Here is a 24,336-nt window from a genome sequence, read left to right as displayed (position 1 = left end):
ACTGTATGCGATCCATACCTTAACAAATGTAATTTAACATCAAATGAATCCATGTTTGGAGCTGTCATTTTGAAAACCACTAAGGTAGGGTCAAAGTAATGTTCCTCAGGTAATTTTAGCCACAACCATTTGCGCCACAGCAGGAATAAGTGAGAACTGAAACCTTTTAGGTAGTAGTTATACATTTATTGATGTTGCTTGCTTTTTCATTGCACAGGAAGATCATTTTGAAGGGCATAGCACCCATTTTTCCCTCATATATTCCCTAATTCTGCCAATAAAGGGAAATGAAGAAAGTCCAAATGTTGATCAAAGCCAAGGAAAGAAAAAACACCTGAAAAAAAAGTTTCTTCCTGTAGTTTTTCAACAAGGTCTCCTTGACTTGGAATATGCCTCCTGAGAACTTTCCATTTCTAAAATGCTGTCTAAATTGCTTAAAGCTTTTATTCCTCAAACTTCCAGTAAAGATAGCCTGGTTTTATTGTCACTGTGAATCCCTTCAGGGTAATAAGACGAAAAATCATTTCCATTTAAAGATGTATTATTTTCCTTATTGAAACGTACCACTTGTTTTTTATTCTTGTTCTCAAAATAAGCAAAAAAATATTAGGAAGATGGTACTCTTGTCGTGCATTAGCAATTCTTTTTTATTATATCTATTCTCCATAAAAGTGTGAACATTTATGCTGCTAGCTGACTTATCAAACTAGCCTGGTTGTTCTTACCAGTTACCTATTAATGATGTACTAAAATCCCTTAAACATAGAGAGTATAGAACTAGAAAAGCTCCCTAAGTGGAGGAATTACAGGTTGACAAATAGACAAACACTATTATGCATGAAGCCTGGACATGAGGGTGAAGAAACCAGCTACTATTCCTTAGCCCAATTCAATAACAACGATTCCATCCTTGTTATCTCTGAGGATCCCAAATTGTTGAAGAGTCTTCCAGGAGGCAGGATTTTAAAGGAGGAAATTACTCTAGGGAAATTAATCTAGAAAATATAAGTAGTCATTACCGTTTGGTAAGAATTCTTTTAATTTTTAATGTAAAGAACTTTGCCATAAAACATAAATAAAATGCAGCACCATAGAAATGCTGGTAACGTTTAGTTTTCTTGATACCTTTCAAGAAAGGGAAGAAAATATTTTAAGCTCAGTGGAAGAAAAACAGACTGCAAACTTAACCATTTTTGCTACATTAAGGACTGTATATGGGCAGGGAATGACACTGTTTATTGTTGTATTGTACTTTCCCGAGCTCATAGTACAGTGCTCTGCACACAGTAAGCGCTCAATAAATATGATTGAATTAATGAATTCATTGGACAAATATCACCAGTCAGATTTTCAAGTCTAAGTCTCTTCCAGTTAATGAGAGAGCACTTGTAGAAATGGCAATTTCCTCTTGTTTCTACAAGTTCTCATTGAGCCTAAGTCACATGTAGCAATGACAATCTAGCAGACACATCAACAGAAGGAAAATTGTCTGGCAGCCAGAAGAATGTAAAGGAATCTGTAGGATCCTGTATGCTTCTTAATAGTGCTAATGTCATTTTCAACTTAATGAAATAAGGTTTTGGAAGTAGTTATGTCTTGTCACAGTTCAGCTTGGTGAGGCTAGAAAGAATTAGACAAGCTCACGGAGACAGACTTTATTATAAAACTGGCTGCTTGAGCTTAACTCCTAAGTGGGCTGGGAATTTGCCCAATTAATCAATCCTGACCAGAGGTCTTGGCAGTACTACAAGCCTATTCTCATCCAATCACCAGCTTGTCTCATCTCCACAGAGTAGTCACTACTGTAGAGTTGGCTTAAGGCTTCCATCCTGTGACCCTTTAAATTTTGAATCTATGTGTATATTTACACATATGCAATTATGGTATTTGTTCAGCACTTATTATGTGTCGTGCACTGTTCTAAGCATTGGGGTAGATACAGGTTATTCTGGTCGGACACAGGATCTGTCCCTCATGGGGTTAGCAGTCTAAGTCAGAGAGAGAGCAGGTATTGAACCCCTGTTTTGCAGATGAGGAAACTGAGACACTGAGAAGTTAAGTGACCTGCCCCAGGTCACACAATAGAGCCAGGAATAGCCATGTTGGAAAAAGCATGGTTCTGGGAGTCAGAGGACCTGTGTCCTATTCCCGGCTCTGGCAACTGTTTGCTATGTGACCATGGGCAAATCACTTAAATTATCTGTGCCTCAGTTTCTGCAACTATACAATGGGAATTGAATCCTCCTCCCTCTGATTTAAACTATGGGCCCCATGTTGCACGTGGACTCTGTCCTTCCTGACTGACCTGTATCTATCCCAGGACAAATATAATAATAGTAATATAACATAATATAAATAATATAACGTTGTGCTCCTTTCTAGCATATTTTTTCACTTTTTTCCTTCCCTAAACATCTTTCCCAAAGTTATATAGACACTCTCCCGATTATTAACCATTTGTGAATCTATAACCTGCCTTTGGTTACATAGGTATGTTTTTACTCTAGGGGAATTGATGGTTCCCCAGACAGTATAATTAATACTATCCCAACTGACTTTTATAAAGCATATGAACTGTAAATATTTTCAGTCTATACTTTCATTCAGTAAAGAATTAACTCTCTTAAGCCTATACCCTCTAAATTAACTAACTTGTTCCCAATTTTTCAATCTCCTTTTATTCAGTGCTGATGATCCATATATTTATCTCTTATTGGGCACCCTTTCAGTTCTTGTTGCCCAGTGGTGGCATGCATATATATGTGTGTACTGGTATATGTGTTTATGTAGGGTCCTTTTGCCCCATATGGACCAATAGTTGACTGAGTGCTTCTGAAGAACAGACAAATTGACTTCGTCTCTGCAGAGAAGAGACTTTCTGTACGTGCCAAGAACAAATGCACCTTCAAATCCTGTTCCTGTGGGCCTTCTGCCATCACTTAAGAGCAAATCGACTACATTTGAGAGGATGAGTACTAGAACAAGGTTCTCCCACAAGGGGATTTTTAGATTCTCTCAAAACCAGACTGATAGAATACGTGAAGGATTTAATCATTCCTGGCTGTCACGTCTCACAGTAGGAGTTAAGGCTGTCCTGCCTGGCAAATCTCTGTTCTTCCAATCCTCGGCTGAAGCAGTGTTTCCTTTAAAATAAATCCCATGTTTTTCTCAGCTTTGTTAGAACTTCATAATGTGAGAGAGAATCCTCTAGATTTATTATCGTCACTTCTACTGAAGAATTAGGGTTCTTTGGTAATTACCTCCTTTCTGAACTGTTGCTTTAACAATTCCACCCCAAACTTATTTATTCATTTCATTTCAACTTGGATTTTTGAGTTGCGATTGGATATTAAGTTGTTGGACTTTTAAGTGAAGCCCTAGCAACAACAGATTCCTTCTGTGGCTTGCATACCAATTCCATCATTTTGTGTGTCTGCCGAGACCTGGAGAAAGGAGTAAGAGCCCACAGGAACTCAGCCTCAGATCTGCTTGGTCCCTTCAGTATTCAAATGGTTGAACAGTAATTCATCCTGGAGTCTCAGAATAAATAATTTCCACTGCCACTTTGGGTGCCAAGAGAAATATTGTCAGTATTGCACTTGGACCAACTTTGAATTTTACCTTGCTGTAGCCTGATGCGGAATAGTGTGTCAGTGCCCTTGGCAGAGACATACAAAGCCTTTCAGGACGTTATGGTTTCACTTAGTGAACTGACTGGAAATTCCTCAGACATCACACATCTCCAATATTTGTTCAGTGTACTTCCTTCTGTCCGGAGTTATGCAGGTTATGTTAATGAAGATGTAATGGCAAATCCCATTGGATGTTCATAAAACAGGATGGGAACAGTTTTCTGCAAATGCATTCCTTCAGAGCAGATGAAGTAGTATTAATAATGATAATGGCATTTGTTAAGTGCTTACTATGTGCCAAGCACTGTTCTAAGATCTGGGGAGACAAGGTAATCAGATTGTCCCACATGGGGCTCACAGTCTTAATCCCCATTTTCCAGATGAGGTAACTGAGGCACAGAGAAATTAATAATAATAACCATGTTGGTATTTGTTAAGCACTTACTATGTGCTGAGCACTGTTCTAAGCGATGGAGTAAAGTAAAGTTGGTATTTGTTAAGCGCTTACTATGTGCAGAGCATTGTTCTAAGCGCTGGGGGAGATACAGGGTAATCAGATTGTCCCATGTGAGGCTCACAGGCTTAATCCCCATTTTACAGATGAGATAACCGAGGCACCGAGAAGTGAAGTGACTTGCCCAAAGTCACACAGCTAACAAGTGGTGGAGGCAGGGGGCTGAGTATCTTTTATCTGCCAGAGTGCTTAGAGCACTTTGCACGTGATAAGCACTTAACAAAAACCACAATTATCATTATATGGGGGTTTTATTAGTTTTGAAGAGCATTCATTACACTCATCTTTAAAATGGGACTCAATACAAGTTCTCTCTCCATTTTAGACTGTGAGTGCCATGTGAGACAGGGACAGTGTCCAATCTGATTATCTGGTATCTACTCCAGGTGTTTTGTGTCATGATTATTATTATTATTATTATCATCAATAGTAATAGTAATACACGGTTGGGCCCTTAGTAGGGATCAACAAGTCATGACTGTAAAGCCACTGATCAACAAATAGAAAAGAACTGAAAAAAGGAAACTGTTGATGGGGGAAATAATGAAAAAAAATTTTCCTTAAAGGGAAAGCAGGGAGCTATTCAAAAGATAGAAAAAAAAGAGATTATTAAGAAAGATCTTTCTCAGTTTTTAAAGTGAACTTTTGGTCACAGCAGGTGAATGTTGATTTCTTCCCACACTTACACTTTCTCCCCTGCCGGCGTACAGTCTGTTAAGTAAACGGAGATGCAATACTGAGAAAGGAACATTTCTCTATTTTGACTGTGAGATGTTATTTTTAAAGCTTCATTCTCCAAACATTTTCCCTCCATTTTTTTGTTTTTCACTAAAAAGGAAATGTCCTTCTTTAAAAAAAATAATATACTTATAATGTTCACTGTCCATAGAAGCAGCGTGGCTCAGTGGAAAGAGCACGGGCTTTGGAGTCAGGGCTCATGAGTTCGAATCCCAGCTCTGCCACTTGTCGGCTGTGTGACTGTGGGCAAGTCACTTAACTTCTCTGGGCCTCAGTTCCCTCATCTGTAAAATGGGGATTAAGACTGTGAGCCCCACGTGGGACAACCTGATTCCCCTATGTCTACCCCAGCGCTTAGAACAGTGCTCGGCACATAGTAAGCGCTTAACAAATACCAACATTATTATTATTATTAAGGCTGGGTTGCTGGGAAAAGTGAAAGATTTATTTTATTCAAAGCAATTTACCTTCCCCTAATGCTTGGACTATGCATTCCCCTCCTCCGTCCTCCCATTTGGTAGATAGTATATAGACAGGCAAAGGATTTTGCAGTGAAACTGAAGAGGATTGAGATAATGTCTGGGATAATTCAATATAAAAATTCCACTTTGGCCCTGAATAGTAGGAGAAAATTATTTAGACTTTTCTGAATTCCCCAGTTCATTTCTATAAGTCTCCAAAAATTAATCAAGAAAGTAGGGGTTATCAGGAGTGGGAAATGTGAACTTTGCTGGAGCTGTGCACTTGTTCTCACTTGTATGCAGAACCCATGCTGTGGCCAAGTCTCCACAGTCAAAACAAGCTGAGAGCTCAGGCTCTCTGGGTGGATTTGGGTGAATGTGGAAGAAAAAAATGTTTTTCTTGGATTGTTCAAACTAATTTATTAGTTTTCTTAATTTATTCACTTTTTTTGCCTGAATTTTCTGGATAATTACCTTATCTCTTGAACGTATTGTTTAGACCTAGCCATAGAGTCCGTTCTTTAGAGAACAGGAAACAAAATCATATTGCCCATCCGTAGGCCGGGAGTGGTATTCCTTGTTTAGTAACATGAGAAGAAGTATGGCCTAGTGGAAAGAACACAAGCCTTGGAGTCAGAGGACTTGGGTTCTAATTCCGGCTTTGCCACTTACTTACTGTTTGATCTTGGGTGAGTCATTTCTCTCTGTCTCACTTCAGCTGAAAATGGGGATTAAATATCTGTGTTCTCTTCTTAGTCTATGAGCCCTATCTGGGACGGGGACTGTGCCTGATCTGCTTACATCAACCCCTGCACTTAGTAAATGCTGAACAAATAATATTTTTTATTACTCCTTGGTCATATACAAAATACCACCTTAGCATTTAATGCACACACAACCCTACATAAAATATTTGTATGAATTGATTAATGTATTCTGCTATTTAAACACTTATTTGACTATCCACTTTTCCATTCTACCCTGTTAGATTGTGAACTTCTTGAGGACAGAAGTTGCCACAGTACACTCCTAAGTGCATTACACACAGTAGGCTGCTGTTTGATGAACTGGTGGTGGCATTGTTAATGGTATTCGTTAAACACTTACAAGGTGCCAGACACTGTACTAAGTGCTGGGGTAGATACAAGATAATTGGGTTGGACACATTGTCCCATATGGAGTGCAGAGTCTCAATCCCCATTTTACAGATGAGGTAACTGAAGCAAAGAGAAGTGAAGTGACTTGCCCAAGTTCACACGGCAGACAAATGGCAGAGCCGGGATTAGAACCAAAGTTGTTTCGACTCCCAGGCCCATGCTCTATCCACTAGGCCATCCTCCTTCTCATCATGCTATAAAATATGCTGTAAAATATTTAAATTGGTTCATCATCAATGAACTGTTGAGTAAATTAACATTAGAGGGAAAGTTTCCTTTAGCGCCTCATTGTAAGAATGTTTTGCTCCTGCTAGAATTCCAAACTTTTGATCACCTGTACACTGTGGAAACTGATAAATTATCAATATAAAGGTTTGATATTACGTTTTTAATCATATGGAAATCTTTATGTAGTACTTTGCCATTGCAATTCAAATAAACTTTTCCTCCTCCTGGGTAAAATTTCTGAGATTAAATTCAACTCCAGTAGAGTGCTATGGAATCTTGTGCTGCACTCTGTGAATGAAAGCGCTTCTCTTATATACCTGTGACTGTATTTTAGGAACCAGGGGAAATGCGTGGAAGGCATGGTGGAGATCTTTGACATGCTCCTGGCTACATCCTCCCGATTCCGCATGATGAATCTCCAGGGGGAAGAATTTGTGTGCCTCAAATCCATCATCTTGCTCAATTCTGGTAGGTAACATGGACAACTTTAACACTGGGTCACCTATGGTCATTTTATCTTTTAATCAGATAGTCTTCCATTTAAGTGAGAAAGGGAAATTATAGAATCAATGGTAGGTTCTCACGAGGAACTCTGGCTGCAATATCTAAAGCAGGACACACAAGAGCTGGAAAAGGGACAGATAAATTTGATCTAAATGATCAAGTGGATAGAAAATCTTCTGGATGAGGTTAGGTTGAAAAGATTAGGACTATTCAGTTTGGAAAAGTAAAACCTGCAAGGAGAAATTATTGGAAGTCTTCTAAGCATGTTTAAAATAAACACAGAATTGCTTTTATGAAATTCTAGTCATGGGGTGCCCATTGAAGCTTGAAGATGGTTGGTTCAAGTTAAACAAAAGATACTTTAAAAAATAAAGTGAGTTAAAGTTGCAAGTAGAAAGTATGAAAAGGTTCAAGAAGGGCTTGGTTATATTCATGAATATGAGGTCCAGAACAGGGTAGAAGCTGAAAAGGGTAGGGAAGTTGAGTGACTCAAGAAAGATTTAAATAGCTTTGATGGTAATATATATCAGCTTCGGATCAATCAATCAATCAATGGTATTTATTGAGTGCTTACTCTGTGCAGAGTACTGTAGTAAGCACGTATACTACAACACAACAGAGTTGGGATTCATGGTCCCAGCCCACAAGAAACTTTCAGTCTACGGGCGGGGGGGACTGGATATGGAAGGTACATCCCTAGCCGTGTGATTGGTTATCGAGGAAGAGCGGCTAACTTGCTGTAAATTATAATAATGATGGTATTTGTTAACCACTTACTATGTGCCAGGGACTGTTCTAAGCACTGGAGTAGATACAAGGTAATCAGGTGGGACTCACAGTCTGAATCCCCAGTTTACAGTTGAGGTAACTGAGACCCAGAGAAATGAAGTGACTTGCTCAAGGTCACATAGACAAGTGGCAGAGCCGAGATTAGAACCCATGACTTTCTGACTCCAAGGCCCTTGCTCTACCACTATGCCATGCTGCTTCTTTCAAGGAGCTTCTGTCACCTCTGTCAGGGATTGAATATGGAATTGGCTGCGGCATTTTTCTGTTCTAAGTATTGCATTTATGTTGAAAGAGCCAACTGTGAGGAAATCAAAGGAACGTACATTTGTGACTTGGAGGAGAATTGATTAAATGGAAAAAAAGCAATATGGATATCTAGGATTGAAAAACCAAGAGCAAACCACTTGGTTAGATGAACAAGTCAAAGGATAATTTATGCTCCTGATAAAGTTTCCCTTTGCAAGTTATTGGTAATGAATATAAAGACTAATTTGAGAGACTCCATTCTTGATCAAAATCAATGAAAAGCATAGCTGGCCCAGAGGAAAACAAGTTTTAGGAACCTGGACCTAGAAGGCTGGAATTCAGTGAATTAGTCCATCTTAAGGAGGAGTGTTTTTCATTTTGTCTATGGAAACACTAATTCCCATCCTCTACAGTTTATTCATTTTAGCAAGCTTAGCTCAGAGGCAGCAGGGATGTTGGGTTGTCTAAAAAGGTTACTCCAGGTCAGTGCCCACCAACTCCTCCCCCACCATCTAACCCTCCCCCCCCAAAAAAATAGATGGCTCAGTCTAAATTAGCTTCCATGCCCTTGCAACATCTGCTACTTCAATGCAAGCCCTAAATCTCCAGCTTTTAGAAGTCAGCAATCCAATTCAAAATGGTCTGATTTCTTACTTTCTAGATCAGTGTTATTCTACTTTAGATTTCTGTGTAAAAGGAAACTCAAAAATTCCAAATCAATCAGTTTCTGGTCACACTCCACTCACTAGGTAGCATTAATACTACACTAAAAGCTGGTATTTATCTCCATTTACATAAAGTTCAGAATGTGAAATTGTTTAAAAAATGCAGCAGATGCCTCCATGTTGCCGCCTTTTTCTATTGCCTTATATCTCTCCATTCCCCACCAATGCCTCCTCACATCTCCTGAACCCTTTCAGAATGCGGGAAAACAATTTTCTATTTCTACTCCCAGCCAACACAGGCAGCATACTTTGCTTAGGGGTAATCATGACCATTTATTACCTGTTAAATAGAAATCTGCACTATTACCTCAGTGGAGGACTGAAGTTACGTGTACAGATCTGATCTGCGTTAAGGAAGTGATTGCCACTTCAATCAAGTTTTGGTCCCACTCACGTTTATTGTGCCTTTCATTTTGATCATTTGTCCTGCATTTTGAAGGGTCCAGCTTCCACAATTGCTCTTTAGTGGAACGAGAGTTCTGGGAGCAGTGCCATTCGGCTAGCTAGTGCCAGGGCCTGAACCTGCACCTCCTTAGATGGACGCGCTGGCAGGCAGTGTTGGGCAATCTGGCTAACTTTTGTTTAAACGTGCTTTTGAAGTGTTCTGCTCTTTTTTTTCCCTTTAACCAGGAAATGATCTTCAAACAGGAAGCATAAATGTGCTCAGAACTAGAAACCCGAAGCTATCTTATGTTCTTGTATGGGACATTGAAAAAAAATTGATCAGGGCACAAAGATCCTTGTATGAATTATTGAACTGTTGACCCAGAGCTTCTTTAGGTTAATCAGAATAAGGAAAGATACTCAAAAGGCAGGATAAGATTTTATTGGTTTTATATTGACCACATGCCTTGAGGCTGACCCTCAATTTTCCTTCTAAGAAATCCATTCATTAGAGTGCTCATTAAGCCCCATATTCTTTTAATACTGATCAAAGCCATTTCCTTATTTTACAGTACTTTTCTCCTGCTTCTGTTCCTTCTCCATCCACTGTCTCCCACTCAAAGGGAAAGCAGGAGCTATTATGAACTTTTCTTTCCTTGGTTCAGAGGGGTTGGAAGTTTGTATAGGAGATGGAAGATACTGTACATTGACACCCTTTGCAAACTTTTTTCCCGAGATATCACGGCGACAGCTTGTCTCTCGTATCAAGGACGACGCTGGTGTTTCCACCGGCTCAATAACAAAACAGATTCTGCCCCGCCGGCCCTGTAGAAAATGAAATGAACCTTTCCACTAGAAAACAGAGCTGTGTTTTTGAAAAACAGATCAGCTACAGAACACTGCTCCAAGTGCCTCATGCTGTTCCTGAAAATCAGGGTCAAGGAGAACAAGTGAAACACACGGGCAGCCACATGGTATGGAACCACTTTTTGTTGAAAAGCAACTGTCATTTGAGGGCTGAGGTGTCAGACCACATATTTCCCACCTGTAGAAGCCAGTTCCTAAAATTAATCCAGAAAATAGCTCTCTGAGAGGCTCTGCTATTCGTGCATTTTTACCCCTAACTTTCAGGCAGGAAGGCAGCCAGAGAAATTCTTTCCCTCAGGGTCCATGGCACTTACCATTGATTATTCCAAGTAATAATCAAAATATTCAGTGCCCATTGAGTGCAGTGCGCTGTGCTAATCACTTTGGGAAGTAGAAAATAAGTAAATGACTCATCCCTGCTTACAAGGAGCTTACACACCAATGGGGAAGACAGACCTAAGAGGATTTGTAGACAGTATAATCCGAATAAAACATTGAATGGACAATGGAATGGATTTGGTAAATTTTTAATTTCACCCTAGGGCCTACTATCCTGAACACTTTATTGATCTTCCCTGGAGGCAGGGAACAGAGAAAGTTGCCATGGGAAGTTGATATTTACAGAATGCATGCTTCTTGATAGGCCAGTATCTAGGGAAAATGTGCTAAATAATTTCTCCAGGCACCAAAACCAATATTCTTTATACGGCCTCCTCTACTCCAAAGAAGTGTTTCTGATCATAACTGAAGTACATTGGTAGAGTGTATTGACATCCACATACCTAGTGGCTCTAATTAGTCACAATAAGGCTTTTTTTTAAAGTTATGGTATTTATTACCTACTATATACTAAGCACTGTTCTAAGCACTGAGGTAGATAAAAGTTGTGGGCAGGGAATGTGTCTGTTTATTATTGTTTTGTACTCTCCCAAGTGCTCAGTACAGTGCTCTGCACACAGTAAGTGCAATGGGAAGCAGCGTGGCTCAGTGGAAAAGAGCCTGGGCTTCGGAGTCAGAGGTCATGAGTTTGACTCCCAGCTCTGCCACTTGTCAGCTGTGTGACTGTGGGCAAGTCACTTCACTTCTCTGTGCCTCAGTTACCTCATCTGTAAAATGGGGATTAAAAGTGTGTGAGCCCCACGTGGGACTACCTGATTACCCTGTATCTACCCCAGCGCTTAGAACAGTTCTCTGCACATAGTAAGCACTTAACAAATACCAACATTATTATTATTATTAGTAAGCTCTCAATAAATATGATTTAAGGAATGAATGAATAAAAGATAATCAAGTTGGACACAGTTCCTGACCCTTGTGGGTCTCACAGTCTAAGTAGGAGGGAGTAAGATTTAATTCCCATTTTACAGATGAGGCACCTATGGCACAGAGAAATTAAGTTACTTACCCAAAGTCACATAACAGGCAGTTGAAAAGCCTAGATTAGAACCCAGATCTTCAGACTCCCAGGCCCATGCTCTTTCCACTAGGCCTCGTGGCCTTTATGGGCATACATTCTTCCTCTGTTCCATACTCTCCTGAACACAATATTTAAGTGTCTTTCCCTTGTTCCATTGTTTTTCATACCACATATGAATGATAAACACAGTTGTAACTGAGAAAACAAGACTGAAGCTGTGCTTTATTGGGCAAATGAGAAACTTTATTGGAACATAAGTAAACTCCCTAGCCCAGTCATGTTTAAATGTGAAGTAAGCTTTTCGGGGGAAAAATGACATAACATAAGGTGGAGTTATAATTAATTGTTACAATTAATGTTAGTGTCTTATGGATGCTACTTTGGCCATCTCTTCCCCACTACCCCTCTCCCCCCACCCACTGTTTAACCTACACTAGTTATCTAGTTATGTAACCTACACTTTCTGTCTACTTCCCTTGCTTCCATCCTTGCATTTACTTCTTCTCCCACCAATGGTGAAGTTATTCACCAATTAAGAATTGACACCACTTATACTTCCACAAACTCACTTAATCTTTCTCCATCACTAGTGGGTGAACACTCCTTGTTCTCTTTCAACTCTTCTCACTACTTATTCATATCACTTCTTCCTTTCTTTTTTATTGTTCCTTTCCTCATTCTTTTTTCTCAATCTTTGTTTTGCCAGTCTTCATTTTTCTCTCTCCTTTCTTTTTCTAGACAAGGTAACTTTTAGGTTTGGGAGTAGGTATTTATGTATTTGTATTTGTGTGGGATAAATTCCAGTTACTTAGAAGTATACCCTCCCAATGATTAGTACAGTGCTCTGCATGCAGTAATTACTCAGTAAATATCACTGATTGACAAAGAACCACTGATCACCCTCTGGAAAGGGGGAGATTCCCCAGATCCAGATTGAGATATGGGCATTCAGTGATTGGCTGGCTTCTCAGAATAAGTAGAGTCAGAGTGGAAAGAAAAGCTAGAGTAAGAGAGGGTATTCAGTGAAAACAAATAGTTGGTAGGCTGCGGGAGACTTTAGGGAATATTGCACAACTGGCTGAATCTTAGAGGAATTTATTTGACTGCCAGGAGTAAACTTTGTTCATTCTCAGACCCTGTGATAATCAGAATCCCTCCCCCACCCACCTTCCTATAACTTCAGATAGGCCAATAGGGGTTTTCTGCTCCCACCACTACCTTGGTCTCTCTTCAGACCTCCTCAACCCTCCCCCTCTTCCTCCTTCCTCCTTTTGCTTCTTACCACCCATCCTTGGGTTAGCCCTCTAGCATCTCCATCACCAATATTCCAATTTATGTTGATTTCAACTTCATTACTGAATCCCATCCTTAATTGCTTCACACTCACAAACCTCCCACTAGCTTCTATCTCCCAACTCATTTCCCCTCATCTGCATGCTTCCAGATAGTTTTCCTTTCCTTGACCTATCAATCAATCAGTTGTATTTATTGAGCACTTACTGTGTGCAGCATGCTCTACTAAGCAATTGGGGGAGAACAATACAATAGAGTTGGTAGACAGGATCCCTGCCCACAAGAACTTTACAATCTAGACTACCCTTCTCAGGACCAAACCCCTCACTGCTTTCAGACTACTGAAGATTCAAATATTTGATTTGGTCTGCTGATAGACAAGTCCATCAACTCAACCCCATGACCTCTCTTCTCTCCTTGACACCCTTAGTGCTCTTCCTCCAGGTTCCACCCTTCCTATTCTGTGCATCTCAATAACATTTCATTTTTATTTTGAGAAATGAGAAGGGCAGTGGGAAGGGCAGAACTGAGAGCATGGAAATAAAGGAAGTGGTGATTGGTGAACTGGGGCGACACTGCCCAGAAGGGACAACTCCTGACATTCTACCGTGAAGCAGGAAATTATAGAGAAACTTCTCAGGTTTTTTGAGTCAGCCAATCTTTTGCTGTTCTTTCACACTTTTCATTTATTGACTTTTATCATTTCAACTTTCTGCTGTGATACCAAAGCTAATAAAAGCTATGTTTTGCTTTTAGATTTTTCCTTATAGACTAGTTACTCACAAGATTATTTAATATTTAATCATAGCCAACTTTCAACACACAAAATATTTTCTCACTCCAGCTCTAGCTCCATGCCCATTCTCTGCATCTGTAGCCCATTTTCTTAGAGCATTTATGTAATTTAGTTTCATAATTTGTCAGTGATTCAAAAAGACCCTGAATGGGATGCACAAAGAAGGTGCCAATTGCCTAGGTGCTTTTTATTGGATTATGGGGGTACCTGGGTACCCCTAGCTGAGTGTCCTTAACCCAGTTGAAGGGGTTGATTTACCACACACTGAGTCACTCACTTCTGCTGGTTCCTGCATACAGGAACTGATTCGTTTGGAACATCTGTCAATGATATGATGCAATTTGATGCAGATAAATTGATGGTGAAGTTGGGGTGGGGAGGAATCTGAGCAATTTCCCCACGAGGTTCACATGCCCTAGCAAGCCTCACAATGCTACATCCTGGATACTTGGGTTGGGAGAGGAGATTAGCAGGGACACAATGCTGTGTCCCGCCTACTTGGGGGTTGGGTGTCATATATGCCCCCAGCCCCCACACCTCTAGAGGATAGAGAGGAGGTGCAGGGGTGTCCTGGGAGTGTCAGTTCACTGCTCTTCTGGGGCACTGAGACACTGCAAGAAGGGTAGGAACAGAGGAGGAGCAGGGATCATAGAATGTCTCACCCTTTCTCTTGGTTGATTCCATCCCCTTGTTATTATGATGGTGACCACATAGTTTAAACCACTTATACACTAGATGACTCCCCAAGATAAAGCAGTTGTTTATCAGGATATCATCAACCAATGAATCATATTTATTGAGCATAATAATTATTGTGGTATTCGTTAAGCTCTTATTATGTGGCAGGCACTGTACTAAGTGCTGCAGTGGACACAAGAAAATCAAGTTGGGCACAGGTCCTGTCCCCCATGAGGTTCACAGTCTCATCCCCCATTTTGCAGCTGACATAACTGAGGCACAGAGATGTGTAGTGACTTTCCCACAGTTGTACAGCACTTACTATGGGCAGAGCACTGTACTAAGCGCTTGGAAGAATACAATATAGTGGAGTTGGTAGACATGTTCCCGGCTCAAAATAAGCTTACAGTCTACAGTGGGGAGGAACAGACACTAATATGAATAAATAAATTATGGATATGTATACAATTGCTGTAGTGCTGAGAGATGACTGAATGAAGGATGCAAAACCAAATGAAAGGACACTGCAGAAGGAAGTGGAAAAAGGGAAAATAAGAGCCTTTTGGAAGACATGTGCTTTCAATTAGGCTTTGAAGGTGGGGAGAGTGATCATCTGTTGGATGTGAAGAGGGAGGGCATTGAAAGTTAGGGTCAGAATGTGGGGTCATCGGCGTGACAGATGAGATCATGGTACAGTGATCTGGTTGGCACTAGAGGAGTGAATTGTGTGGGCTGTCTTGTAGTAGGAAATCAGGGAGGTAAGATAGAAGGGGGCAAAATGATGGAGTGCTTTAATGTCAACGGTGAAGAGTTTCGGCAACGCTGGAGGTTCTTGAGGAGTGGGGAAACATGGACCAAATGGTTTTGTAGAAAAGTGATCTGAGTAGCAGAATGGGGAGAGACATCTTGAAGGACTTAGCCTGATAAATGGTTTGCCACTCAACATGGCAATAATCCTTTGTGGAACCCTCACATGATGCAAGAGCATGTTAGAAAGCTCTTTAATATAAAACTCCTCTGCCGCTCAGCCAAAGTCGTGCAGGGCTGATCATTTTTCTTTCACTGAAGTTTTCAGAATCGGTACCAGGCCAAGAGAATCTCAGGAGGGCATGTTGTCACGTTTTCTCTTGTATCAGAGGAAAAGTTGTGGCTGGGCATCCTCTCACACCAAGTTTCTTCCCTTTATAGGAAGCTTATTGTCAGTATTTGCCACTGAACAAGCATTTCATCAGTCAATCAATCAGTGATATTTATTGAGTTCTCACGGTGTACAGTGAACTGTACTAAGGGCTTAGGAGCATCTCTGCTGTGTGACCTTGGGTAAATCACTTAACTTCTCTGTGCCTCAGTTACCTCATTTCTAAAATGGGGTTTAATAATAATGATGATATTTGTTAAGCACTTACTATGTGCCACGCACTGTTCTAAGCGCTGGGCGAGAATCAAGGTAGTCAGGTTGTCCCATGTGGGGCTCACAGTCTTATTCCCTATTTTATAGATGAGGTAACTGAGGCATAGAGAAGTTAAGTGACTTGCCCAAAGTCACACAGCTGACAAGTGGCAGAGGCAGGATTAGAACCCATGACCTCTGACTCCCAAGCCCAGGCTCTTTACACTAAGCCACGTTGCTTCTCCTTTACAGTTCACAGTTTGACTGTGAGCCCCATGTAAGACAGAGACTATATCCAACCTGATGAACTTGTGTCTACCCCAGAGCTTAGTACAGTGCATAGCACAATGTAAGCACTTAAATATCACAATTATTATTATTACAATATAACAGAGTTGGTAGACATGTTCCTTGCCCACAACATTTGTGTGTATAAATGCTTTAAGACCACTTTTATGTGGAACACAGCCAGGAAATTTAGTGAATGGAAAATTGTATACCTCTCCTGCCTTGAATGTCATGGGTCTTGGGTGAAATACTTACTCTTAGTCCTCTAAATTTTCTCATCTGTAAGGGGAAAAAGTTCCACAAGCCTTATTTTGGAGCTTGTCTTTTTTTTCCTCTGAAGCTGCCCATAGGCCACTACTCTTCGCCACACTCACAGATGATGGGGGATCCTCACTGCACCACTCAATTTTAGAAGAAACCGCATGGCATAGTGGATAGAGTACGGGCCTGGGAGTCAGAAGGTCATGGGCTCTAATCCCAGCTCCTTCACATATCTGCTGTAGAAACTTGGGCAAGTCACTTCACACCTCAGTTACCACACCTATAAAATGGGGATTGAGACTGTGAGCCTCACGTGGGACAACAACTGTGTCCAACCCAATTTGCCTTTCCACCCTAGTGCTTACTACAGTGTCTGGCACATAGGAAGCACTTAACAAATGCCATCATCATCATCCGAAGATTGGGATTGGAGCGAACCCCAGGTCCACCCTTTGTCCTTGGAATTTCCTGCAACTGTGAAAGGCTGCTACAATCCCATTAGTTATGCATCCATGCCAATTTCTAGTCAAGTTGGCAGCGTTACAGCTTCCAACTTCCAGCTCTCCTCGGCCCAAGGTCCTGTCCCTTAGCTCAGGCACAGAAATACCCACTCACTTATAGATGTTCTTCATTGGACAGTGAGAAAACTTTCCCAGGGACTCCCTGGAGATGATTTCTTACCTCTTCCACTTCCCTAAGACCCCTATTCCTGCACTAGCGCCTTGTCCTGGTCACTTCCCTCTTCCCCATAACTCATCCTGCCTTTATTTTCCACTGGAGTTGGGCAGTGGAAAAGGGAACATCATGACTCTGGGCATCCTTCCAATATCTCCCCCTGCCCTCTGGCTCCACTGAACTCCCATCTTACTTTAACGTAGATCAGTCCTGCCCCCAACCCTGGTAAGGGATTACTGTACTGTGGGAGGAAACCCTTTGGGTGATCAGTAGACTGACTGCCTAAAACAAAAATGTCCCTCAACACTAGCTCAATACCTGCTTGGGGTTCTTTCTCTGACTTACTTCCCATTGACAGAACTAGGCCCTGTGGAGTTTGATAGCCATCATTTGTATTCTTCCAACCTTGCCATGCTATTCTCTTGCTAAAATGCAGCATATTAAATTACTTCTTAAAAAAGGGCTCATGTTTTAGGCTTACTTCTTCCCCTGCCAAAGTGTTCAAAATATTTTATGAGCTATGAATCCCAAGGAGAGAATGACAGTATAGTGTCTGCATTTTAGCCGCCAGCAATACTCACTGAGACTGAATTTTACTATTCAGGTGTAGTTTCTTCCTCTGCTAAGGCTCCATGATGGTTAATTTGGGAAGTTTATTGAGGAGCAGTATACCAAGTGGGAAGAACACAGGCTTGGATAAGAATACCTGGATTCTAATTCTGGCTCTGCCAGTTGCCTGCTGTGTGACCTTGGGCAAGTCACTTAACTGCTCTGTGCTTCAGATTCTTCATTTGTAAAATGGCTATTCAATGCTATTCTCCCTCCTACTTAGATTATAGGCCCCATGAGGGATAGGGACTGTGCCCAACCTGACTAACTTGCATCTGCCACAGTGCTTAGAACACATAGTAAGCACTTAACAAATACAATAATGATATTTTTTGAACTTTTTAAAGGGAAGAGTAAAATGATAGCTTGGCTCCTAGAATGGACTTTCATTGACTGATGCTTATTTTACTTCCAGTTCCTGGCTTGCCCTTTCTCCTGCAATAATGAGCCCAAACATTTCTTCCTTACTATGCAGAAAATCATTGCCCAGTTATGTTTTGAAATATCTCAGTACCAAAGTAATTACATATGATGAAAAAAGTCATTTTTCATTAGGCAAGAAATAATACTTTCAAGGAGGCCTTCTGATTCAAAGAAGCAAGAAGCAGGTTTTGAGATTGGAAGTTTATGAAGTAGAGCAGCAGAAAGCAAGATGGTTCCTGTGTGCTTATTAAGACCAGGACAGCTCTGGGAATGATGCAAGCTAATCAAGTTGGACACAGTCTATGTTCCACATGGTGCTCACAGTGTAAGTTCCCATTTTACAGATTATGCAACTGAGGTCCAAAGAAGTTGTGACATGCCCAGTGAAGCACACTTCCCACTGGGTAGGGAGAGGCAGCATAGCCTAGTGGAAAAAGCCCAGGCCTGGGATCCAGGAAACCTGAGTTATAATCTCACTCTAGGCTTCAAGGCTGTCCATCACCTTGCCCCCTCCTACCTCTCCTCCCTTCTCTCTTTCTACTGCCCACCCTGCACGTTCCGCTCCTCTGCCACCCACCTCCTCACCGTCCCCCGTTCTCGCCTATCCCGCCGTCGACACCTGGGCCACGTCCTCCCGCAGTCCTGGAATGCCCTCCCTCCTCACTAATTCTCTTCCCCTCTTCAAAACCCTACTTAAACCTCACCTCCTCCAAGAGGCCTTCCCAGACTGAGCTCCCCTTTTCCCTCTGCTCCCTCTGCACCCCCTCTACCCCCCCTTCACCTCTCCTCAGCTAAGCCCTCTTTTCCCCTCTTTCCCTCTGCTCCTCCCCCTCTCCCTTCCCCTCCCCTCCCCTCAGCACTGTACTCGTCCGCTCAACTGTATATATTTTTATTAACCTATTTATTTTGTTAATGAGATGTACATCACCTTGATTCTATTTATTTGCTATTGTTTTAATGAGATGTTCATCCCCTTGATTCTATTTATTGCTATTGTTCTTGTCTGTCTGTCTCCCCCGATTAGACTGTAAGCCCGTCAAAGGGCAAACTGTCTCTGTTACCGATCTGTACATTCCAAGTGCTTAGTACAGTGCTCTGCACATAGTAAGCACTCAATAAATACTATTGAATGACTGAATGAATCTTAGCTCCCCCGCATATCTGCTGTTGACCTTGGTCAAGTCACTTAAGTTCTCTATCCCACAGTTACCTCATCTGTAAAATGGGGATAAAACTGTGAACCCTACAGTGAAGGGACTGTACCCAACCTGATTATCTTCTCTCTACCCCCAGCCCTTAGTACAGTACCTGGCACATAGTAACACTTAAAAAATAATATAAAATAAATAAATAGGGATTATTGAAAAGAGATTCCGTAGGGATAATACTCAAATGTTAAAAATAAGAGTGGAAGAGGAATGAGAGTTTTGCCATCTGCCTTCCCCTCCAGACTGTAAACTTGTTATGGCAGGGAATGTGTCTGCTAATTCTGTTGTACTCTACCAAGTAGTTAGCACAGTGCATATAGTAATCATTCAATAAATACTATTGATTGATTGAGTCCATCAAACATCACTCAAAAGCAGTGAGGAAATGATATATCTGAGAAACCCATGCAGCCCATCAGGTGCAAGAATAGTCCATTTAGTTCTCCTAAAATGCAGGAGTTACACTACTTGGATGTCCTCCCGTCACCTCAAACCTAACATGTCTAAAACAGAACTTCTTATCTTCTGACCCGAACCCTAACCTCCCCATGACTTCCCCAAGACTGTAGATGGCACCATCATCTTTTGTGTCTCACAATCCCATAACCTTAGGCTTATCCTTGACTCCTCTCTCTCATTCAACCCACATATTGAATCCATCACTAAATCCTGTGGGCTCCACCTCCACAATATGGCTAAAATCCACCTTTTCCCAACCCAAACTGTTACCATGTTAATCCAACCATTTATCTAATCCCACCTTTATTACTTTATCACCCTTCTAGCTGAACTTCCGACTTCCTGTCTCTCCCCACTGAAGTCCATGATTCATTCTTTGCCCAGTTCATTTTTCTACAGAAATGTTCAGGACATGTTTCCCTACTCCTCAAGACACTCCAGTGGTTGCCCAGTTCCGCATCAAACAAAAACTCTTCATCATTGGCTTTCATTCATTCAATAGTATTTATTGAGCGCAGAGAAGCAGCGTGGCTCAGTGGAAAGAGCACGGGCTTGGGAGTCAGAGGTAATGAGTTCGAATCCCAGCTCTGTCACCTGTCAGCTGTGTGACTGTGGGCAAGTCACTTAACTTCTCTGTGCCTCAGTGACCTCATCTGTAAAATGGGGATTAACTGTGAGCCTTATGTGGGACAACCTGATTACCCTGTATCTACCCCAGCGCTTAGAACAGTACTCGGCACATAGTAAGCGCTTAACAAATACCAACATTATTATTACTATGTGCAGAGCACTTTAAAACACTTAATCATCTTGCCCACTCCTACCTCACCTCACTACTCTCCTACTACAACCCAGCCCATAAACCTTGCCAACCTTCTCACTATATCTTCATCTTGTCTACCTCACCACTAACAATTCACTCACATCCTGCCTCTAGCCTGAAATGCCCTCCCTCCTCCTATCCAACAGAAAATTACTCTCCCCCATTTAAAGTCTTCATTCATTCAATCAATCATATTTATTGAGTGCTTACTGTGTGCAAAGCATTGTACTAAACACTTGGGAGAGTTCAGTATAACAATAAACAGACATATTCCCTGCCCACAACAAGATTACAGTCTAGAGGGGAAGGACCAACATTAATATAAATAATTAAATTACAGATACGTGGGGCTGTGAGTGGGGGATGAATAAAGGAAACAAGTCAGGGTGACACAGAAGGGAATGAGAGAAGAGGAAAGGAGGGCTTAGTCAGGGAAGGCCTCTTGGAGGAAACGTGCCTTCAGTTAGGCTTTGATGGAGGGAGAAAGTAATTGCTCGATCTACTAGGCCACACTCCTTCCCCAGCATGGGAACACTTACACTGTGTCCTTTCTGGTAAGTATATGCAAAACAGTTCCTTTTGACACCATGTCATGCTCTATCCAGACTGATGAGTTCTGTTGGCTGTCTTAATTCTGCTTTGGCATTTAAGCCAGAATTATTGTAAAAACACAAGATTTAGTGGAATTGAGTTTATTTGCCTGCTATTAATGCATTTCCTACTTTACTTGTGACCTGGCCCCAACTTCCTTGCTCCCTTACACTGATATATTATTATATCTTGGGGGCCTGGCTTTTGCAAACAAATCAATTTGGCCTCATTTTCAGGGGCAATTGAAACATTTTTCCTTGTCTGCTTTCAGTCAGTTCATATGGGTACTCATACTGGTTAATTACTTGAGCTTTCATGTGGCAGCTTTCAGCTTCATGTGATCAGCGTACAATTCTTCCCTAGGATGGGAGCCAACTGCTCTCACTTCCAGGATGAAGTAGCCACTTGAATGTGGAGGAGGCAGTGACCTCAGGGTCAGAGTGAAGAAGGGGCTACCTGCCCTCCTAATGCTCCATCTGTCTTTGATAACTCCTAGGTGGCCTGTGTAAATGGCTCCTTTCTGAGTTAAGACACTGAGTCTACTTCTCTCACTTTACAACAGCCAGAGAAATGCTCATTAAAGAAGAGGAGGGAAGGACAGGAGAGTTGCCTAAGAAATTAGTAGGTGTCTCTCGTCACACACAGAGAAAACAGTGACCAATGGAAAGTTCCAGGTACTGTTCAACTGGTGTAACAAAACAGCAGACACAAAGGGGGGGAGGTGAGAGATAGTTTAGGGAAGGGCCCCTGGTGTTGCCTGAAGAGCACAGGCCTGGGAGTCAGAGGATCTGGGTTCTAATCTTTGCTATGGCACTTCTTTTTTTTTAATGGCATTTGTTAAGCACTTTGTCCAAGCTGATTCTGGTTCTGGCACTTATCTGCTGTGTGACCTTGGGTAAGTCACTTCACTTTTCTGTGCCTCAGTTACCTCATCTATAAAATGGGGATTAAGACTGTGAGCCTTATGTGGGACATGGACTGTATCCAACCTGATTAGCATGTGTTAGTCCTAATACAGTGCCTGGAACAAAGCAATCAACAAATACCATAAATAAACTCCAAAGAACAAAAGTAAGTCAGGTTGGACATAAGATGGTTGCTTGGGTCTGAGGGCATAAGCCTACAGTAGTGAACTTTCCACTGTCACTGGGATATGGATGGTGGTGGCTTTTCTAGAAGCAGACTGGTTCATCAATAAGTTGCACACAGTTTGCTAGAGCTGGATCAATCCCCCAAGTTGTGCTGAAATTATCAGAACCAAATTGCTCCCTTGGTTATATCCAATTGTTAAACTGAAACACCTCTCTCTTCCCTTTAGTCTTGATCCTGTAGGCAGGAAGCACACCAATACAACGATTTCATAAACTAATTACCAGCAGGGTCTGTGATACTCTTCAAATATTACTACGTCGGTAAAGATCACCCTAACAATTATATAAAACCAAAAATGTTCTTGTGGTCCTGAGGAATTCAAGTTTACCAAAATTATGCTAATGTCTCTTCACTTGGACCAGGTGGCCCACTAGTGCTGAAACTTTCTGAAAGTCAGAGTTTTCTGTTATGGCCTCTGAACCTGGATAGAAAATCTAGGAAAATACACTCTTAAACATATAATCATTAGACACAGAAGTACCTATCTGGATCAGACATCTGGACTCAATTGTAAAATCTGAACTAGCCATTTCCCAATAATTTTCAACAACACATATTCCAGATTATTATTAAAATAATAATAGTACTTAAGTGTTTACTGTGTACTGAGCACTGCATTAAGCACAGGGGTAGATACAGGATCATCAAGGGGAACTCAGACCCTGTCTCACATAAGGCTCACAGTCTAAGAGGGAGGAAAAACAGGAATTTAATTACTATTTTTCAGATGAAGAAACTGAGGCACAGAGATGTTAAGTAACTTACCTAAGGTCACATAGCAGACAAGTGAAAACTCTGGGATTGGAAAGCAAGTCCTGTTTCTGCTAGGCCATGTTGCTTATCTTTCCTAAATCCTTGGGATCTGAGGCCTAAAACTTTTCTCAGCCCTTTTAGAGGAAACACAATTGCTAAGACAGATATATAGAGATATCCAGACATTTTTCTTTATGTATGACCAGATATCTGACTGGCTCACAGCATCACAAGCTTACCAACCTCTCCCCTATTGGAAACTGTCACTAGCCACTAGCCCCATATCCCAGCATAGATTCTTACTTGTTACATATACACCTTGTGCTAAAGCAGGGACACCACACAGGACTTGCAGTCCCTCTAGACTATAAGCTCATTGTGGGCAGAGAATGTGTGTGCTTATTGTTTTATTGTACTCTCCCAAGCACTTACTACAGTGCTCTGCACATAGTAAGCACTCAATAAATATGACTGAGTGAATGAATGAATAATTTCTTCCCTTCTGCCCTGACTACTCTCTACACTGTTATTAACCCCCCCTCCCCATTTTGGAATGTATAAACACAAATTGTCAGAATGTTTGTAGTAAATTCCACTTGTGATAAAATCACAATTCCCCAAGATTGTGAAGTCAATAAAACTTAGCCAAGTCCCTTTCCAATTAACCCTTAAAATATATTTTAATATATGGGATTTTAGGTGAGTCCAAAACTTCCTGCAAATGAGAAGATGCCATGTTCCCTGGGGCGGTTACCCAAGGCACTAACCTCGCACTTTAATTTCTCCCCTGTGAGTTGCTTTGTTTTTTTGGCCCCAACGATCTTTATTTGACCTCCTCATTCCTTCCTGCTATGCAGACTCCTTTATCCAGATTCACTCCCCCAGTATCTTTCTGGAGATCAAACTTTAAGCCTTTCTCTCCCCACCCTTTTCCATCTTTATAGACAGTATTCAAAAAATCTTTTCCACATTTCTGCCTCATCCAAAGCCATATGCACAGCATCTCTCTATAGGCATCGTCTCAAATATTTACTACTTGGGACTCCCAGAAAATAAACGTATACAATGCCTGGTACATAGTAAGCATTTAACAAATACCATAAGAAAAAAGATCAAGGCAAGTTGCTTTCATTCACACTATCACTTTTATACCACATGGATATAAAGGTTAGAGTCAACACCAAACCTGCTTGAATATCCCTTTTACCACTTCAGTAAATCTATGCAATTTCTGAAATCCTAAATGCAGAGCAATCAAATCCCCACCCCAGAAGG

The 24,336-nt window shown here is 41.3% G+C and overlaps 1 protein-coding gene across 7 annotated transcripts in view; it reads left to right on the top strand.

Moving 5' to 3' along the window:
* Window positions 1–24,336, top strand: part of ESR1 (estrogen receptor 1) — a 276,758-nt gene that overhangs the window by 220,570 nt on the left and 31,852 nt on the right. For 6 of the 7 annotated variants that reach the window (XM_029057453.2, XM_039911144.1, XM_029057452.2 and 3 more), the window contains exon 7: window positions 7,065–7,198. In XM_029057453.2, coding sequence (XP_028913286.1) covers window positions 7,065–7,198 — 134 coding nt within the window. Of the gene's footprint in view, window positions 1–7,064; window positions 7,199–21,718; window positions 21,966–24,336 lie in introns of those variants that run through there. The other variant, XM_039911146.1, reaches the window with a different exon arrangement.

The sequence above is a fragment of the Ornithorhynchus anatinus genome, chromosome 2 (genome assembly GCF_004115215.2).
Source record: "Ornithorhynchus anatinus isolate Pmale09 chromosome 2, mOrnAna1.pri.v4, whole genome shotgun sequence".
Lineage (NCBI taxonomy): Eukaryota > Metazoa > Chordata > Mammalia > Monotremata > Ornithorhynchidae > Ornithorhynchus > Ornithorhynchus anatinus.
Note: the sequence above shows the minus strand (reverse complement) of the source record. Positions and strands in the feature narration are given on the sequence as shown.